The sequence below is a fragment of the Salvelinus namaycush genome, chromosome 27 (genome assembly GCF_016432855.1).
Source record: "Salvelinus namaycush isolate Seneca chromosome 27, SaNama_1.0, whole genome shotgun sequence".
NCBI classification, from domain to species: Eukaryota; Metazoa; Chordata; class Actinopteri; order Salmoniformes; family Salmonidae; genus Salvelinus; species Salvelinus namaycush.
In genome coordinates this window covers 24,090,690-24,111,673 of record NC_052333.1, presented here as the reverse complement: position 1 = coordinate 24,111,673, position 20,984 = coordinate 24,090,690, and the positions used below count along the sequence as shown (strand labels likewise).

General features: G+C 44.3%; 1 protein-coding gene across 1 annotated transcript; it reads left to right on the top strand.

Moving 5' to 3' along the window:
• Nucleotides 1–3,524: 3,524 nt before the first annotated feature.
• LOC120022846 (metal regulatory transcription factor 1-like) lies at nucleotides 3,525–20,911 on the top strand. The gene is made up of 11 exons (XM_038966884.1): nucleotides 3,525–3,680; nucleotides 3,979–4,466; nucleotides 8,653–8,891; nucleotides 9,279–9,410; nucleotides 10,498–10,577; nucleotides 14,960–15,093; nucleotides 15,319–15,393; nucleotides 16,505–16,562; nucleotides 16,671–17,320; nucleotides 17,783–17,852; nucleotides 18,111–20,911. The coding sequence occupies exons 2-11, from the start codon at nucleotides 4,005–4,007 to the stop codon at nucleotides 18,383–18,385; spliced, it is 2,175 nt and encodes a 724-aa protein (XP_038822812.1). The 5' UTR covers nucleotides 3,525–3,680; nucleotides 3,979–4,004; the 3' UTR covers nucleotides 18,386–20,911.
• Nucleotides 20,912–20,984: the final 73 nt, after the last annotated feature.

The window sequence follows — 20,984 nt, the reverse complement described above, 5'->3', positions numbered from 1 at the left end:
TGTTATTTCTGAGTTGTAAGTTTTTTTAGAAAGCAATTGTAATGTCTTAAGTTGTTTAAGGAGTCACCTGAACCACTGTCCATTCCCTTATGGATGATTACACATTTTTGTATATCCAAGAACCCTCCCATTGTCAGGTGATGGACAGTCCCTTTAAAGGGAGTGTACTAGAGGGGAGTCTACAGATATCTTCACACTTGCTCACCGATTCCTCTGTTTGCCTGGTAAGGAAAATAATATTAATTCATACATTTCTTAAAACGTTGAAGATGCTTTTTCAGCTTAGCAGTATTTTTGGCATTAAACAAATAAGACACTTGTGCTGTATTTGAGTGAGCTGTTAATGATTTAAATATTGTTCTTTCATGTAGCATGAAAGATACTCAAGTCAGTGCAAATTGACTTACAGTATCAGTTTGCCAATATGAGTACAGTTGAGGGAAGAAATGTCTGAATATTGCTAAAATAATGTTGGATTTGGTCTGTTTATCCATAATATACACCATCCAACAGTCATCGGAACTGGTCATATATAAACAGGGATATGGGTATGATGGTGTTTAATTGTTTACCACTAATTCACATGACCACATTACCAGTCTCCAGGCTGCACCCATTAAAAGTAATTGAGAGAGGAGATTCGCATTTCCTTAGGTGATGCGTTGAGATGGAAGTTCTGGCTCCTGGTCTTGGCTAAGTGTATCCTGAGGGGATCATAAAGCTACCACGGTGTGTTCTACGAGTACTCCTGGACCCCAGGGACAACACTAACTAGATGGATTTATAACGTGTTTAAATTGATGGAATATTCCTCTCATCAACATAACAATGCCCACGCCATCACATGACTGAGAATCTGAAACGTTCATTAATTAACACACCTGTTTGTATGGGCTATGTTTGTACTGGGACCCAGGCTACACTTTTGCAGGTTAATTCTCCACACATCTGCTGCTGGGGGAAGTAAGCTAAGAATGTTTTTGAAACAGGACTGCAGAGGTATCCTCATCACCTAATCAATATCAGTAGTCCAGTAAATATCAGTTGGTTTTATACAAAAAAATGACAGAGCTGACCTTGATTAGCATTTTGATTTGACCATTTCAATGCAGGAGTCCTTGGTCTTTCCGGTCCTCAAAGGAGATATGTTGTATTTGTTCTTGGTAAGATTACGACATCTCTGATTTGTATTAGCTGATTATCCCTGATTGTTTTAATAGCTGAGAGATTTAATAAGCTTTGATTATAACTCATTGATTATTAATTCATTATCATTTAGTGCTTTTGAATCTAACCGTTAAGAAAACTGTGGGAGACCAACTCCCAACTTCCACAAATGACCCCAAGATGACTGAAGCTCAAACCACCCAACCCACCACAACCATCAGCAAACTGTATCCTATATGCACAACCAGGTCAAAGACTGAAAACAGCCAAACCATTCACACCACCACTGTCCCTCCAGGAAGAGACTACTACAATACAGAGCGCAACAAAGAAGTCTTCCCTACATCCCAGACTGGGGGAGAATACACCAGAGCTCAAGATTACATTACAAACATCTCTACACTCAAGACTGAGAGAAACGACACAGAAGATGATATTAACGTCACCCCTCCTTTCAAGAATGAGATATTGAACTATAATGATGTCATACCAGCATCTCAGACCAATGGAAACCATACTCAAGATGAGGGCAAGGATGTTGATGACCAAGGCTCCATTGCCTCCGATATGACCCAAACTGAGAACTATAATATCACCACAGAGCCTACCACTACAGCTACTGCAAGATCCACCATATCCACAATGGGAGGCATGACTGTAAATGCTGCTTTAACTGGGAAGAAGGTACTAGACATTTCTTGCAAATGAATGCAAAATGCTGGAAATTTTGGCAGAAATGTCAACTTTTCAACATGCATTATAAATTATAATTTACTTTCCTTCACAGATGAGGTCTTGTAAAATATTTAGATGCATCGGCATAACATGCTACAAACATATGAAGGCCATGGAGGAGTTGTGTGAGGAGGGTATGGACTTCTGTGAGGTAAGAAGAGACCCATTCCTGTTGTGGCTTTCTAACAAATGTCTTTACGATGCAATGTCAACTCAATGGGCTTGGTTATCAACATGTCAGTTCATCTGAATCTTAATTGTTCAAGGATGAAGTGTTGTTTTTGTTAATTATGATGATTCTTCTACTCCTGATGGTGATGCTCACAATGATGATATTGATGATGATAAATACAACTTATACACCATCCCACAGCTCAAGAAAGCCTCAAGCCAGGTCACCTGGAATACATACGTGGCGGTGTGGAGTGCTGGATGCGCCAGAGACTGCAGACAGAGCACTAAGTGTGGTCCCTTCAGCTCGTACCAATGCCACAATGAGTGTTGTGTGGCTGGGTCTGTCTCCTGTCTCAGACTGGATGGTTCTCTCAACATGCCTGTCAACTCTGCCTGCTGTGGCCTGGGGAGTCTCTCCCTCCTGGCTCTGAGTGTAACCTCTCTACTGGGCAATCTACTCAACACTCGCTAATCTACTAACCTTCCTGTGACATTAGACTCACTTAAGAATACAGAGGGTTTAGTATGGATCGACTAAATGCATATTTCAGTTTTGTCATATCCACTGCTTGGGCATCATTAGTTCTTTCATGTTTTCTTCATCTGTGAATGCAAGCTCTCGTGAAAATAAAACAGTTTTCCAGCTTTATGTTGTTCTTAAATAACACATCCCAACCTCTAGTGGATCCAGTCATGGGTTTGAGTGTGCTGTTCTTCTGTGGGCGTTACTGCCAGAGGATACATAGGCCTACAATGAACCCGCTATGGACCAATTACTGTTCACAATGATTTTAACTCAGACAATCAGACTCATACCTCAACTATGTTATGCCTCAACCATGTTGATCATTATATTTCTAGGAATTTCATCAAGATTGTATCACTGTCAGGTTTACAAAAATAGGTATTTCAGATGGTGTGCAGTGTAGCTTTGACTTAACCTCTAAAGCCAATTAGACTAGTGTTCAGCAATAATTACTCTTCACAAGATGGCGCTATAGCACAGTTATATCCAGGAGCTATAGGGTATACATGTATCTGCCAAAACAATAGAAACGGTTGAGTAAATAAGGGATACAAAGTATGTTGAAAGCAGGTGCGATTCCTGAGTTAATTAAGCAATTAACATCCCATCTTACTTTGGGTCATGTATAAATTACTGGGCAGGCCATTATTTTGGCTACAATGGCTATGCCACCGGCCATAGGATGACAATGCCCACATCCACAGGGCACGAGTAGTCACTGAATGGTTGATGAGCATGAAAACGATGTAAACCATACGCCATGACCGTCTCAGTCATCAGATCTCAACCTCATGCCACCGTGCATTGAAATTGCTCTGGCTCGTGGTGGCCCATGTTGGTGTTTCCTTTATTTTGGCAGTTACCGGTCGTTTACTTCACGGATGAGTGAGTTGATTCTGGGCGGAAAGAGGAAGCTGGTTAAATAGGCTGCTAGGGTGACTACGATGTAGCAACACTGTAACAACGGAGGAATCGGGTTTGAAACAGAGTTAATTAACAAAGCGGAAGACATTTTATAAAGACAAACGACTTCCAGTAGTTATTTTTGACTGCATTTACGTGGTGAACTTTCAAAACTGTGAGTAGCTAGGGATTGTTATTGAAACGTGCCAACATTTCTGTGCTGCGTCTGCTGAATCAGTGCTTCTCATAGCAACAAGTAAAATAGTTTTGATGATGGCCTAAACTCGCTGAGGAATGCGAAGATTATAGTTGACTTTGTATTAGGCTACTGTAGTTTCAAACCGTTTAACCAATAGTCCGTTAATCTCATTAATCTCAACAAAATTAAATGCATTTGTAGCTGCTGTTGTGATAGCCTACTGTTACTTGATACATTTTCTAACCCTCTACTTCTCCTTTCAATGGCAACCCAGTGAGTGTGACACCTTTGTTACCATGTATGAGGATGAATGAGACCATGCTCTTTGTGGAGGAAGAAGAGGTAGACAAGACAAATCAGCAGGTTGAAGAGGACAATGTCTCCAGGAAGATGGTTACTGTCGACTGGGACCAATGGGACAAGCTACTGCTGCCCTCTACACTGGACTCCGGTGTGCACAGTCTGGACACAGTGTATGACAGAACCACTGTGATGATTGAACAAGACCCAGTGGGTTCTAGAACTGACAATAAAGAGGAGGAAGAGGACCTGATGATGTACCTACATGAGGGATGTGAGACGGAGGGTCGTGGAGGTCTGGAAGACCACTGGCAGGCCATGTCACAGGGGTACATCCACCACACCATCTCCCAGGACCAGATCCAGTTCACCATCAACCCTGGTTCCACACCCATGCCCCGGCACATCCAGGGGGCCACCATCACACTGCACTCGGAGTGCCCAGATACCCACCACAGCGAGGTAAGCCTTGATATCCAAAGACCTGAAGACTTGTGTTAGCTCCTTGAGCTAATGCCTGGGCTTTGACCCAGTGGGCTAATCCCTGGTTCAACCCCAGTCGGTCACATAAGCCTGTTTTGATATCTGAGCATGTTCTGTATTTATTTGGATATGTTGTCAGGAAAACTGACATCATTACTCATTCACATACAGGGCATTTGCAAAGTATTCAGACCCTTTGACTTTTTCCGAATGTTACGTTACAGCATTATTCTAAAATTTATTTATTTTTAAAAATCTACCCTTAATCTACACACAATATCCCATAATGACAAAGCAAATACTGTTTTTTATAAATTTTAGCAAATGTATAAAAAATAAATAACGGAAATGACATTTACATAAGTATTCCGACCCTTTACTCAGTACTTTGTTGAAGCCAAGACAGGGATTACAGTATTGAGTGTTCTTGCGTATGATGCTACAAGCTTGGCACACCTGTATTTGGGGAGTTTCTTCCATTCTTCTTTGCAGATCCTCTCAAGCTCTGTCAGGTTGGATGGGGAACGTTGCTGCACAGCTATTTTCATGTTTCTCCAGAGATGTTCGATTGTGATCAATTCCGGGCTCTGGCATTCAGATTCTTGTCCCGATGCCACTGCTGCGTTGTCTTAGCTGTGTGCTTAGGTTCGTTGTCCTGTTGGAAGGTGAACCTTCGCCGCAGTCTGAGGTCCTGAGCACTCTAGAGAAGGTTTTCATCAATTATCTCGCTGTACTTTGCTCCGTTCATCTTTCCCTCACTCCTGACTAGTCTCTTAGTCCTTGCCGGTGAAAAACATCCCCACAGTATGATGCTGCCACTACCATGCTTCACCGTAGGGATGGTGCCAGGTTTCCTCCAGACGTGACGCTTGGCATTCAGGCCAAAGAGTTCAATCTTGGTTTCATCAGACCAGAGAATCTTGTTTCTCATGGTTTGAGAGTCCTTTAGGTACCTTTTGGCAAACTCCAAGCGGGCTGTCATGTGCCTTTTACTGAGACGTGGCTTCCGTCTGTCCACTCTACCACAAAGGCCTGATTGGTAGAGTGCTGCAGAGATGGTTGTCCTTCTGGAAGGTTCTCCCATCTCCACAGAGGAACTCTGGAGCTCTGTCAGAGTGACGTTCGGGTTCTTGGTGTCACGTTCTGACCTTAGTTCCTTTTTTATGTCTTTATTTTGGTTGGTCAGGGTGTGAGTTGGGGTGGGCATTCTATGTTCTATATTCTATGTTTTGTTCTATGTGTTGTATTTCTGTGTTTGGCCTAGTATGGTTCCCAATCAGAGGCAGCTGTCAATCGTTGTCTCTTAGAATCATATTTAGGTAGCCTGTTCCCACCTGTGTTGGTGGGTAGTTGTTTCCTGTTTTGTGTTTGTTTTCACCATTCAGGACTGTTTCGGTTTTCTTTGTCATTCACTTTGTTATTTTTGTATTTTTTCGTGTTCTGTTATATTAAAGTAACATGGACACTTACCACGCTGCATTTTGGTCTGATCCTTCATATTCCTCATCTGAAGAAGAAGAAAATCGTGACAGAACTACCCCCCACAAACGGACCAAGCAGCGTGGTAACAAGGAGCAGCGCGATCTGGAGAAATGGACATGGGAGGAGATATTGGACGGCAAGGGACCCTGGGCACAGGCTGGGGAATATCGCCGCCCCAAAGAAGAAATGGAGGCAGCTAAAGCTGAGCGGCGGCGATATGAGGTAAGGCAGCGCAACAGGCACGAGAGGCAGCCCCAAACCAAATTTTTTTTTTGGGGGGGGGGGGGGCACACGGGGAGATTGGTGGAGTCAGGCGATAGACCTGAGCCAACTCCCCGTGCTTACCGGAAGAAGCGCAGTACTGGTCAGGCATCGTGTTATGCGGTCAAACGCACGGTGTCGCCAGTACGCGCTCATAGCCCGGAGCGCTATAGACCAGCCCCCCGCAAATGCCATGCGAGAATGGGCATCCAGCCAGGACGTACTGCGCCGGCTCTGTGTGCTGTGTCTCCGGGGCGCTGGGAGGGTGCAGTGCGCCCTATGCCTGCGCTCCGCTCGTGCCGGGCGAATGTGGGCATTGAGCCTAAGGGAGAGGTGCGAGTGGTATGCACCAGATCTCCAGTGCTCCCCCACAGCCCGGTTCAACCTGTGCCTGCACTCTGGAGGGTTCGGGCTAAAGTGGTCATCCAGCCTGGAGGAGTGGTGCCAAGGCTGCGCACCAGAGCTCCAGTGCGCCCCCACAGCCCGGTCCATCCGGTGCCTCCTCCACGCACCAGGCCTCCTGTAGGTCTCCCCAGCCTGGTGGGTCCTGTGGCAGCCCCACGCACCCTGCTGTCTCTCCGTCTCCTCCCTCCAGGTGCTCTCTCCAGTCCGGAGCCGCCCGCCAGTCCGGAGCTGCCAGAGCCGCCCGTCAGTCCGGAGCCGCCAGAGCCGCCCGCCTGTCCGGCGTTGCCGGAGTCTCCCTCCTATTCGGGGCCCGCTGTAAGGGTTCCCAGTCCGGGGTCGGCGGCGTGGGTCGCCACTCCAGAAGAAAATCGTGACACTTGGTCACCTCCCTGACCAAGGCCCTTCTCCCCCGATTGCTCAACTTAGCCGGGCGGCCAGCTCTAGGAAAATACTTGGTGGTTCCAAACTTCTTCCATTTAAGAATGATGGAGGCCACCATGTTCTTGGGGACCTTCAATGCTGCAGAAGTGTTTTGGTACCCTCCCCAGATCTGTGCCTTGACACAATCCTGCCTCGGAGTTCTACGGACAATTCTTTCGACCTCATGGCTTGGTTTTTGCTCTGACATGCACTGTCAACTGTGGGACCTTATATAGACAGGTGTGTGCCTTTCCAAATCATGTCCAATTAATTGAATTTACTACAGGTGAACTCAAATCAAGTTGTAACATCTCAAGGATGATCAATGGAAACAGAATGCACCTGAGCTCAATTTAGATTCTCATAGCAAAGGGTCTGAATATTTATGTAAATAAGGTATTTCTGTTTTTTGTATTTTTAAATAAATTAGCAAAATTTTCTAATAACATGTTTTTGCTTTGTCATTATGGGATATTTTGTGTAGATTGATGACTATATTTATTTATTTAATCCATTTTAGAATAAGGCTGTAACGTAACCAAATGTGGAAAAAGGGAAGGGTCTGAATACTTTCATAATGTACTGTATATTTTCTAATATCCCGGTCATGATGTCCTGAAGGATGTTACAAGGTTATAGATAGGCAGAGAGCCATTTTGTAGTCTTCTTTGAAATTACACTGAGTCGAGAGTGTAGGCCTCAACCCTTAGGGCAAACATGACATGGGGTTGGTCAGGCTTACACATGATGATCATATGATGTGTATTCTCAGTCTGTGAATAACTGAGACAGACCCATTTCAGCATTTCATATATACAGAAAAAAGGGTACCAAAAGGGTTCTTCGGCTGTCCCCATAGGAGAATACTTTTTGGTTCCAGGTAAACCCTTTTGTGGAAAGGGTCGTTCATGGATCCCAAAAGGGTTCTACCTGGAACCAAAAAGGGCTATTCAAAGGGTTCTCCTATGGGAACAGCCAAAGCACCATTTTACTTTCTATATAGCGCCGTTCTAAGAGTGTATAACATGTGGAAGGGAGTAAGATGTCCCTGAGGTCATTCATTCACATCATCATCACAGAGAAAATAAACCATGCTAGGTTAGCAGCAGCAGAACCATATTGTGTGAAGGCGACAAGCCAACTGTTATGATGAAGTCGGTGAGTGAGAGGAAGAGACAGGAGAGGAGATTGGTTTGGGGTGGTGAAATTGGGCCAGCCCAGGAGCTAGCTGTGAAGCTTCTGTTTTCCCTCATCATCATCATCAGCCTCTCTCCCATCCAGAACCACAGTGTCATTATATTCAAGGTCTCTGCAGATGTAAAGATGAGATGATTTTCTCATGCTTTACAGCCTCTTGGTTCTCTTTCTGTGAAGTTAATTAGTTCTCATTCATAAATGTGCACTTCAATCTTCTCATACAAACCAATACAGCTGATTCATTTCCAGACTTGATGTATAGTAATGTTTGTGAAGTGTTACATACCGGTACTAAAAACACTTCCTACATGTTAAACTTATGTTTATGCATATGGTGGTGTTCCATCTTGTTGACATAGTTTATATAACGACCACAACTCTCTGCCTGTCTGTTCTGCAGGTGAAGCGTTACCAGTGTCTATACGAGGACTGTACTCGTACCTACAGCACAGCAGGGAACCTTCGGACCCACCAGAAGAGACACAGAGGAGAATACACGTTTGTCTGCAACCAGTTGGGCTGTGACAAGGCCTTCCTTACCTCCTACAGTCTGAAGATCCACGTCCGCGTTCACACCAAGGAGAAGCCCTTCGAGTGTGACCAACAGGGCTGTGAGAAGGCCTACAACACACTGTACAGGTAAGGGTTAGACCAGTGTTTTCCCTACCATTGACTAGGTGGGGCAGATACCACAACCTAGCATTTTTCTCCACAGCATCTATTTAGTTCATATATTATTTACAGGCCCACTGGCACTGAAATTGTCAACTGAAGGAATCGCAGCCAAATTATTGTAGCGGATAGCCTTCCTGCCATGGGTCAAGACGTGTCACGCGATGATGTTTCATCAGTCATGAGTTGGGCACTCTCCTCACCCCCTGACCTCAAAGTTAATTTACACAGCTTAGTGGCCTTTGGTATGCTGACCCCAAGTCAAGCCACAACTCACAGTGACTATGTTGGTGTGTTGATCTGCAAACATCAGCCGTGTTTGTTTCTCTCTGTTGTGTTTGTGTTGATGTGCAGGCTGAAAGCCCACCAGAGACTGCACACAGGGAACACGTTTAACTGCGAGTCAGGCGGATGCACCAAGTACTTCACCACTCTGAGTGACCTGAGGAAACACATCAGGACACACTCCAAGGAGAGGCCCTTCAGGTGAGCTCACAATGAATGGCTGAAGTATGCAGTGGGTTGAAAGGACTAACTAATTCATGAACAAATGAATGCTTGCACAAATGAATGAATAAATGAGCATGGTTACATGCACACAATAATGTGATTATTCTAGGTAGTCAGGTTAATATGATAGTTTGATTAAAAAGTTACATCCATTGCAAGAAAAACGATTTCCCTACATGGACACCTCTGAAATCAGGCTACTGATGGGACTTTTGATAAATGCTGAAAATCGCCAATCAAAATAAATGTTCTACCACAGTGACCATGTTATTTTTGAGAAGACTATTAGATTCTGAGTTCGGACATATAAAGTTTGTATGTGAAAACTATTTCTAAGATGCATACTTTCAGTTTTTCTGAACTCACTTCACTCGCACATATCAAATAAAGCACTGGAACATCGATGAAGCTGTTTACATTCCTAATAATTCTAAAGATTGCTCAGAAAACCAGGTGTTTTAATCGGCATATGCTTACTTTGATTATGACCGATTTAAGATAAGCAGAGTAAGGTATTTACATGACTAATGTCATACTCTATCAGATATGAAGGTAAGACCCAGATGCAGACCACATCGAATAAACAGTAGTTTAATATTCCAACAGGGGCAGGCAATAGACAGGTCAAGGCAGGCAGGGGTCAGAAAACCAGAGGTGGGGCAACGGTACCGGACGGCAGGCAGGCTCAGGGTCAGGGTAAGGCAGAGTGGTCAGGCAGGCGGGCTCGGAGTCAGGACAGGCAAGGGTCAAAACTGGGAGGGTGAGAAAAGAGAGACTGGAAAAAGCAGGAGCTGAGAAACAAAACGCTGGTTGACTTGAACAAACAATACGAACTGGCAACAGACAAACAGAGAACACAGGTATAAATACACGGGATAATGGGGCAGATGGGCGACATCTGGAGGGGGCTGGAGACAAGCACAAAGACAGGTGAAACAGATCAGGGTGTGACAATACTCGGCCATAATCGGTTTAATATTGCGTTATTAGTGTGCATGTAAACGTACTCAATGAACGCACAAATGAATAAACATAACTCGACTTAGTGTTGTTTTCTCCCCAGATGTGACCATCCTGGCTGTTACAAAGCGTTCACCTCTAGTGACCATCTCCAAACACACATCCTGGGACAAATAGGTGAAGGTGAGGTGGTGATACACAGCTAACTCCTTGAGCTCAAACCCTGTCTATTTTAAAATGAGACTAGGGAGTTGAAAACCCCTTTTTTCCGGAGTTGGAGATAAAACAATCCGTTCTAGCACATCTTTCTTTCCTCCCCGCTACGTTTTATTGAGTGTTCTTAATGGGGTATGGCTTCCTCTGCTGAGTCAGATTCTCAGACAGGTGTGTGTTGAAAACATCCAAGTTCATTTCAGCCCAGTAGATAGGCCTCAGCACTGCTCAGCTCCCCAGCTTCTTATTGGCCCATTTATTCTCGCAACGCCCTGTCAGCGAATCCTGATGAGCCTATTTATCCACATCCAACAGAGTGCTGAGATCACACACACACACACACACACACACACACACACACACACACACACACACACACACACACACACACACACACACACACACACACACACACACACACACACACACACACACACAAAACAGTCCCAAAGATCCGAAGCCAGTCCATCTAGCACTCCAGACAGGCTCAAACAAACACTCATATATCTGTAGGATTTCAAAATACTTTTTGAACCCAGGTCTGATTGCTGCTGTTGTGGTGGAGCTATTAATACTGCTGCTGTTGTGGTGGAGTTGTTAATACTACTGTTGGTGTGGTGGAGCTGTTAATACTGATGCTGTTGTGGTGGAGCTATTAATACTACTGTTGGTGTGGTGGAGCTGTTAATACTACTGTTGTTGTGGTGGAGTTATTAATGCTGTTGTGGTGGAGTTATTAATGCTGTTGTGGTGGAGCTATTAGTACTGCTGTTGTTGTGGTGGAGCTATTAGTACTGCTGTTGTTGTGGTGGAGCTATTAGTACTGCTGTTGTTGTGGTGGAGCTATTAGTACTGCTGTTGTTGTGGTGGAGCTATTAGTACTGCTGTTGTTGTGGTGGAGCTATTAGTACTGCTGTTGTTGTGGTGGAGCTATTAGTACTGCTGTTGTTGTGGTGGAGCTATTAGTACTGCTGTTGTTGTGGTGGAGCTATTAGTACTGCGGTTGTTGTGGTGGAGCTATTAGTACTACTGTTGTTGTGGTGGAGCTATTAGTACTGCTGTTGTTGTGGTGGAGCTATTAGTACTGCTGTTGTTGTGGTGGAGCTATTAGTACTACTGTTGTTGTGGTGGAGCTATTAGTCCTACTGTTGTGGTGGAGCTATTAGTACTACTGTTGTTGTGGTGGAGCTATTAGTCCTACTGTTGTTGTGGTGGAGCTATTAGTACTACTGTTGTTGTGGTGGAGCTATTAGTACTGCTGTTGTGATGGAGCTATTAATGCTGTTGTGGTGGAGCTATTAGTACTACTGTTGTTGTGGTGGAGCTATTAGTACTACTGTTGTTGTGGTGGAGCTATTAGTACTACTGTTGTGGTGGAGCTATTAGTACTACTGTTGTGGTGGAGCTATTAGTACTACTGTTGTGGTGGAGCTATTAATGCTGTTGTGGTGGAGCTATTAGTACTGCTGTTGTTGTGGTGGAGCTATTAATGCTGTTGTGGTGGAGCTATTAATGCTGTTGTGGTGGAGCTATTAGTACTACTGTTGTTGTGGTGGAGCTATTAGTACTGCTGTTGTTGTGGTGGAGCTATTAGTACTGCTGTTGTTGTGGTGGAGCTATTAGTACTACTGTTGTTGTGGTGGAGCTATTAGTCCTACTGTTGTGGTGGAGCTATTAGTACTACTGTTGTTGTGGTGGAGCTATTAGTCCTACTGTTGTTGTGGTGGAGCTATTAGTACTACTGTTGTTGTGGTGGAGCTATTAGTACTGCTGTTGTGATGGAGCTATTAATGCTGTTGTGGTGGAGCTATTAGTACTACTGTTGTTGTGGTGGAGCTATTAGTACTACTGTTGTGGTGGAGCTATTAGTACTACTGTTGTGGTGGAGCTATTAGTACTACTGTTGTTGTGGTGGAGCTATTAGTCCTACTGTTGTGGTGGAGCTATTAATGCTGTTGTGGTGGAGCTATTAGTACTACTGTTGTTGTGGTGGAGCTATTAGTACTGCTGTTGTTGTGGTGGAGCTATTAATGCTGTTGTGGTGGAGCTATTAATGCTGTTGTGGTGGAGCTATTAGTACTACTGTTGTTGTGGTGGAGCTATTAATGCTGTTGTGGTGGAGCTATTAATGCTGTTGTGGTGGAGCTATTAGTACTGCTGTTGTTGTGGTGGAGCTATTAATGCTGTTGTGGTGGAGCTATTAGTACTACTGTTGTTGTGGTGGAGCTATTAGTACTGCTGTTGTTGTGGTGGAGCTATTAATGCTGTTGTGGTGGAGCTATTAATGCTGTTGTGGTGGAGCTATTAATGCTGTTGTGGTGGAGCTATTAGTACTGCTGTTGTTGTGGTGGAGCTATTAATGCTGTTGTGGTGGAGCTATTAGTACTGCTGCTGTTGTGGTGGAGCTATTAGTACTGCTGCTGTTGTGGTGGAGCTATTAGTACTGCTGTTGTGGTGGAGCTATTAGTACTACTGTTGTTGTGGTGGAGCTATTAGTACTGCTGCTGTTGTGGTGGGTCTGTTAATGCTGCTGCTGTTTTTCATTTATTATTATTTTTATTTCACCTTTATTTAACCAGGTAGGCTAGTTGAGAATAAGTTCTCATTTACAACTGCGACCTGGCCAAGATAAAGCAAAGCAGTTCGACATGTACAACAACACAGAGTTACACATGGAATAAACAAACATACAGTCAAATAATACAGTAGAAAAAGTCTATATACAGTGTGTGCAAAGGAGGTAGGATAAGGGACGTAAGGCAATAAATAGGAGCTATTAGTACTGCTGCTGTTGTGGTGGAGCTATTAATGTTGTTGTGGTGGATCTATTTGTACTGCTGCTGCTGTTGTAGTGGAGCTATTAATGCTGATGCTGTTGTGGTGGAGCTATTAATGCTGATGCTGTTGTGGTGGAGCTATTAATGCTGATGCTGTTGTGGTGGAGCTATTAATGCTGCTGCTGTTGTTGTGGTGGAGCTATTAATACTTCTGCTGTTGTTGTGGTGGATCTATTTGTACTGCTGCTGCTGTTGTAGTGGAGCTATTAATGCTGATGCTGTTGTGGTGGAGCTATTAATGCTGCTGCTGTTGTTGTGGTGGAGCTATTAATACTTCTGCTGTTGTTGTGGTGGAGCTATTAATACTTCTGCTGTTGTTGTGGTGGAGCTATTAATACTGCTGCTGTTGTGGTGGAGCTATTAATACTGCTGCTGTTGTGGTGGAGCTATTAGTCCTGCTGCTGTTGTGGTGGAGCTATTAATACTGCTGCTGTTGTGGTGGAGTTATTAATACTGCTGCTGTTGTGGTGGAGCTATTGATACTGCTGCTGTTGTGGTGGAGCTATTAATACTGCTGCTGTTGTGGTGGAGCTATTTATACTGCTGCTGTTGTGGTGGAGTTATTAATGCTGCTGCTATTGTGGTGGAGCTATTAATACTGCTGCTGTTGTGGTGGAGCTATTAATACTGCTGCTATTGTGGTGGAGTTATTAATACTGCTGCTATTGTGGTGGAGTTATTAGTCCTGCTGCTGTTGTGGTGGAGCTATTAGTCCTGCTGCTGTTGTGGTGGAGCTATTAATACTGCTGCTGTTGTGGTGGAGTTATTAATACTGCTGCTGTTGTGGTGGAGCTATTAGTCCTGCTGCTGTTGTGGTGGAGTTATTAATACTGCTGCTATTGTGGTGGAGCTATTGATACTGCTGCTGTTATGGTTTAGCCTCTAATACTGCTGCTGCAGGTTCCTCTGGGGCCCAGTTCTGCTCACTCACACACACACACTTCTCACACTCCATTGTAACTATAACACTGTAATTTGTCTTTCTAGCCTGTTCCTCTGATACCAGAGAACCCAGTAGACTCTTCCTCCCTCTGAGGAGATGAGTCTCAGATGGGGTTTAGATCTATTACATGTGATCTGTGAATGCAACTCACATTGATGTCAGAGGCTGAGGAAACATTATCTCTCCTGCTTTTTGGGTTGGCTTCCCAGCGGGAGTTTCCATATGTATCCTGCAGAACTGCTTGTGTCTGTAGCCAGGACAACACTAGTGGCTTGAATCTCCCCCCCCACCCCCCCCCCCCCCAAAAGCACAGGCCTCAAGGCACTAAAGGCTACATCAGCATAAACTCATGTTATTAATGATCATTGTCGTTATGCATGGACTTGGATATTGCTGAGCGTATTTCTTTATCCTGCCCCTTCACCCATGAGGCTAAGAGTTGTGGACTCAAATGACCTTTCTTTCTCCAAGCCAGGACTATATCTCAAATTCTTATGGGTTGTAGCAATAGGGTTGGCTGCTGTATAAGAGAGACCTATAAAAATAATATCTGTATATGTTATTTCTTCTAGGCGAGCCACCCCTCCTTCAGGTGGACACAGATGGTGATAAGTCCCTAAGCTCCTCCAACAGTCCGAGGGACAACATCAAAGGTCACGACCCTGGACCGTCAGCTGACATAATTCACAGCCACTCCCTCTCAGACGTGAGTCACCATGTGACTGAAAATGGCACTTACTAATGATGTTTTGACAATGACATATTTCATCTGTTTCTGTCTCACACGGTATGTGTCAAGACTTACTGATCAAATATCCATGCAATCAATAGATTTTCTCTGTATTTTCCTGTCTTTTTAAATCTGTTTTCAATATGCGGTGCTCTCTAATCATCTCTTATAATTAATCAATAATCATGTTTTGAAACACAGGATTTGAAACCTCGTTCCCCATGTCTCAGTGATATGAGCCTGATTTCCACTGATTCTCAGTTCAGAGAAAATAATGTAAGTCATTTTGTAACTCTTTTTTTCCACGTTTTCAATATCACACACTGTCTGAATAAACATCCATGCTATATGTCTTAAAAAAAGACATACACTCACTGTCCAGTTTATTAGGTACACCACTCCGTTCACGAAAATGGATCGCTCCTACAGACAGTGAGTCACATGGCCGTGGCTTGCTATATAAAGCAGGCAGACAGGCATCGAGGCATTCAGTTACTGTTTGATTGAACGTTAGAATGGGCAAAACAAGTGACCTAAGCGACTTCGATCGTCGGTGACAGACGCGCCGGATTCAGTATCTCAGAAATGACCGGCCTCCTGGGCTTTTCACGCACAACAGTGTCTAGGGTTTACCGAGAATGATGTGACAAACAAAAACATCCAGTCAGCGGCAGTCTTGTGGGCGAAAACAGCTCGTTGATGAGAGAGATCGAGCGGAGAATAGCAAGCTAAGAAGCGGGCCACAAACAGGCAAATAACGGCGCAGTACAACAGTGGTGTGCAGAACGGCATCTTGGAACGCACTACTCGTTGATCCTTCTATCAGCTAAAAACAAGAAGAAGCGGCTCCAGAGGGCATGCGATCACCAACATTGGACTATTGAGGAGTGGATAAACATTGTCTGGAACATGACAGTTTACTAGCGTGGCCTGTTCAGTCCTCACACCTCAGCCCAAATAGAACAGCTTTGGGATGAGATAGAACGGGCTGTTGGCAGCATGAATGTACCACCGTCCAATCTGCAGCAACTGCGTAATGCCATCGTGTCAGCATGGACCAACATCCCTGTGTAATATTTCTGACGCCTTGTAGAATGCCCCAAAGAATTCAGGCTGTTCGGGAGGAAAGGGGGGTCCGACCCGATACTAGATAGGTGTACCTAATAAACTGACTGGTGAGTGTATATAGACAGTATACAGTTAGCCCTTTGCTATTGGCTATATAGATGCTATTAGAGATTACAGTCATGTCTCAGGGCTAATTGTATACATGTATAAGTTGTGCATATTGTATGGAAAATGTAATAGATGGTAACTAAGACATGTGCTGTATATGTTTTGCCTGTTAGACTAACGTTACTCTGCTGTTGTCTTGTCCCTGTGGCAGTCTGATGCCCTGGACCTGGTGTTTGAGATGCTGTTTCAAGACAAGCCCCAGCCACAGGGTGAGTACTGTACTATGTTGTGGTGAACACCACCAGTGCTTTGTGGTCTAAATGCCTTGTCTCCTGTTAAGCCCTTAAAAACGTTTATCTGTCCCCTATCTTATCCAGATGTGTCATCGGTGGCAGTGCCCTCGTGTAGTTTGGAGAACCCATCTCTAACCGTGGTGCTTCCAGAAGCATCTCACCCTTTCATTTCTACCTGTCCTGAACCCTCTGACTCTACCCCTAGTGAACCCCGTCCTGTACCCCAGCCCACCGCTCTCCTCACCCCTGGTGAACCCTGTCCAGTTCCTGTCTCTCTCATGATCAGTGATACACCTAACCATGAGGTGAATCCAGAACAGCCATCCAATCAGAGCCTACCACAACAACCTGCAGCATCCCTCCATTCCCAACCAGGCTCCACCCAGAGTGTACTACCACAGCCAACCACCACCCTCCATTCCCAACCAGGCTCCACCCAGAGTGTACTACCACAGCCAACCACCACCCTCCATTCCCAACCAGGCTCCACCCAGAGCGTACTACTACAGCCAGCTGCCATGTCTTCCATCTATTCTCAACCAGGCCCATACCCTCCACCCCCCAGCTCCTCCCTCCAGGCCCCACTAACACCCCTCTCCCTGGGGTACTCTACTCCTCCTACGGTCCCTGCCCACAGTACCATCCAGCCCATCACCTTGTCCACTCAGAACCTCCAGTGGCTGTTGAACAGTGTCAATGACCCGAGGCTGCAGGACATGCAGACACAGCTATCCGTGAGTCATCATTAACAACTTACTAATAGGTTGTTATTATAATTATAACAAGTCAGGCCCATTATAAGTTATAAGCAGATAATACGTTTTTCTATTAGATGTTGGTCTAATAATAAAACATTCTTACATGTTTTTATCAGACAATTTTTTATGAATTGATAATTTGTTGTCATACGTTATTTGTGTCATTATTCTAGATGCTTTATTGAAACCTCCAAACCTGGAGGGTAGTAAAGCCAGCTAATTAGAATATGGAGATGGCCGCAGTCCAATCATTTGGTCTTTTAATTAAAATATGGAGAGGGTCGTCCAATCATTGGCCTGCTGGATCTCATCCAGTCCAACTGTTAAATGACCTTCAGTTGTTTTAATGAAACTTTTCCTCTGTTTAGCCATGAGGCATTGACATTCTGTTAATTATATGCTGTACATGCTCTCTTCTCTTGTTCTGTTGTATTTCAGCAACAACAAAGTGGCTCGACACTAGAGAAGCTCTATTTCACCACAGAAATACCAATGGGAGGGAACACAGGTAATTTATGGAGATTCATCTTTTGCTTCGTTATATTTACCGACATATGTCACCTCTGATGAATTTAGGTGTGGTTTTTACACGTATTCTACATGTTGATCATTTCAATGTATTTGGTCGCTATACATTAGCAGTTGCAGAGCTGTAGATGTTGTAATGCTAGCAACAAGACCGTATCTGTGAGGTACTGTACAATTTGTATGGATATATTGACTTTTAAAAAATATTATTTGACATGCCCTCTGTCTTGTCTGCTAGGGACAGCTCTGCAGCAGATAGGCCTGAGTCTGCCTGTCATCGTAATTAGACAGGGAGAGTCATGCCAGTGTCGGTGCCCCTGCAGAGACGGCAGCACAGCATCAGACACAGAGAAACAGACTGGTGCCCAGTTCCATCAGTCCCAAGACCTATCAACCCAGGACCCACCCCCTCAGCCCCAGGTCCCACCACCCCAGCCCCAGGACCCACCACCCCAGCCCCAGCACCCACCCCCTCTGTCCCAGGTCCCACCACCCCAGCCTACTCCAACATAGCAGCCTCAACCTCCACCTGTACATCCCCCATGAAAATTCAAGTCAACCTTTTTATTACTGGAGAAATCGTTCCTGTTCCTTATCCAACTGAGGTGTCTCTATGCACTGTGCTGTGTACTTAACTCTTTCTGTTGTTAATACCTAGTTCAAGATCAGGTCTCCATACCCTCCTCCATAACCTCAATCAATAGTAACCCAACCAACCCCAGACTGGTTGCTGAGGGTAGAAAGCAATCATGTGCTACATTTCAGTGTGGATCAGGTCAATTCTGGTAGTGGACTAGCGGTCTATTATGAATTGGGCTTGAACAGTGGCTGGCCGCTGAATGTAGTGTGGAAAACGGTTGACTAGAGCACAAATCCTCTGTAGCAACATTCCTTACATCCAGTCCCACTGGAAACATTAAAGGTGACATTTATTTCTGATGGCGCAGAAAGAAAAAGCCCTGTTGTTAAAACAGACTATCACTCCCCATGCAGTACTTAGCATTGCATTTTTTGCCAAATGTGTGTGGAATGCAAATTGTTATGGCATCGCGTGCGTCATGTATCCGTACCGTTTCATTCTGAACCTGCAAATGATCTCTGTGTATTCAAGGATGTCGAATAATGGGAGATGTAAGTAGCAAATGCTGCTCTAACAATACAGCGCAGTACATTTAGACACTAGCAAACTAACCTGGCAATGCAAAACTATTTGTTTTTTCTTGAACGTTTTCTTCAATGTTCACAATATAACCGTTTTTAACATGTCATTTTTGATGTAATGTCATCATCTATAACTGTTTTACTTACTGACATGTTGACCAGATGGACAGGTTAGCTGAGGTGTCTGCATCAGTCTCCCTGTGGAGCTCTGAAGAGTAACTGTTTTTTAATGTGCAAAAATCCACTTGATTGTGTCTCTTTGAATGTTCTGCATTATTGAACTAGCTTAATGGGCTTCCTGTTTTTAAGTGCTTTGGTTTGGAACTCTCTGAGTGGCAGAATTCCCTCGACGACATCCCCCCGGCCAACCCTGCTGCCTTTAGATACATTTCCTCTCTCTCTGTATCTGTCTCTGTCTCTCGTGCCTTTCTTTTTTCTAGCGTATGGATTATGCTCCTTTAGAATCTGAACTGATATACTTTGTTTCACCATTGTAGAATGAATATCAGTTTGGATTCCAGGCTAAGAGGATGCTAGTCGCAAGGAACAACAGGCTTTCTAAAACTAAATGACTTCCTTATTTACGCCCTCCTACTGTTTTGTCAGTCAATTCTATTTTCATACTTCTCTCTCTTTGATTCTCTGTCCCTTTCTCTTCTCTCTCGCTCGCTTTCTTCATCTCTCCCCTCTCAGTTCACTGCCCTTCTACGGTTGACATTCTGAGGTACGAATCAGGAAGCTATAATTGTATGAACGCATCATCTGATCTGTCACCTGGTACTAGAAAGATCGGTGATGATGAGTGTCGGGGCCGGCCGTCGCACGGTGCTGTGAAGCCTGACATTTCTAACCGCACCACGCCTGGTTGGTTAGTTGGTGTTAACGGCTAATGTGCTTGGGCAGTGTGGGGGTGGGTGTGGAGCAGGACAGAGACTCAGCACTGGACCCATGGTTTCTATTTGTCCTGAGCTGAGTGCTAAAGTAGCTAGTGTGTTGGGAAGGGACCAGGCAGCCTGCTACGGCTTAACAATGATAGAAGAGTGTGTTACAGGACAGGCTCCTTCCCAGTTGGTGGGTCTGACCCTTGCTGATTCGGTTGATTCAAAACCACCCTATTTCAAACACACCGAAGATTCCCACATAGTAACCAGACAATACGTTTATTTTTCACCATTTAAAAGTAATACAGGAAAGAATAAGTCCTCAATGTCAGAAAGTCTCAAAGCTCACCCACACTACACAAACCCCAGTGGCTATATCATTACTGTGGCGATCATCACAACAGAACTCATCTGAAAGGAATAGACTTAAGTCACTCAAAACAGGCTATTTCTTGGCACTAACATAAGTTGACGTAAACTAACCAATGAAACTTTGTACAAAAGTATTTGTGTTGTGTATTCAAATGTTTAAAAAAAACAGGTATCGGGATGAAATTCACATCAATGGAAAACTTAATTTGAGAGAAGAACAGAAGAGTTGACGAAAACAGAGACAGGTTCAATCATGAGTGTACCCCTGAATCCCCAAACCAACCCCTAGCCCCCTCCCCCTAGATGCTTTTGCAGATCTGAGAGGATTGGATAGGTGTAAGCAATATAGTGGAACCTTCATCTTGCCCTCTGATAGGCCAGGTGGAATTGTTGCTAAGTCAATGGTGTGAGCCGTCTCAGTCCCATTTGCTCCAGTAAAAAGCATACGCTACTTGTATTTATTTGGACAGTGAAGATAAAATGTGTACATTTCGCTCTATACTCCAGCATTTTGGAATTGAGATCAAATGTTTCATATGAGGTGACTACGGAATGTCATTTTCGTAGGGCATTTTCGTACGTATCTGTTTTACAGTTTAGAAATGAAAGCACTTTTGTGTATGTAGTCCCCCCATTTGAATAAAAAAATTATTATAAGTATTTGGACAAATTCACTTATAGTGTATTAAAGTAGTCAA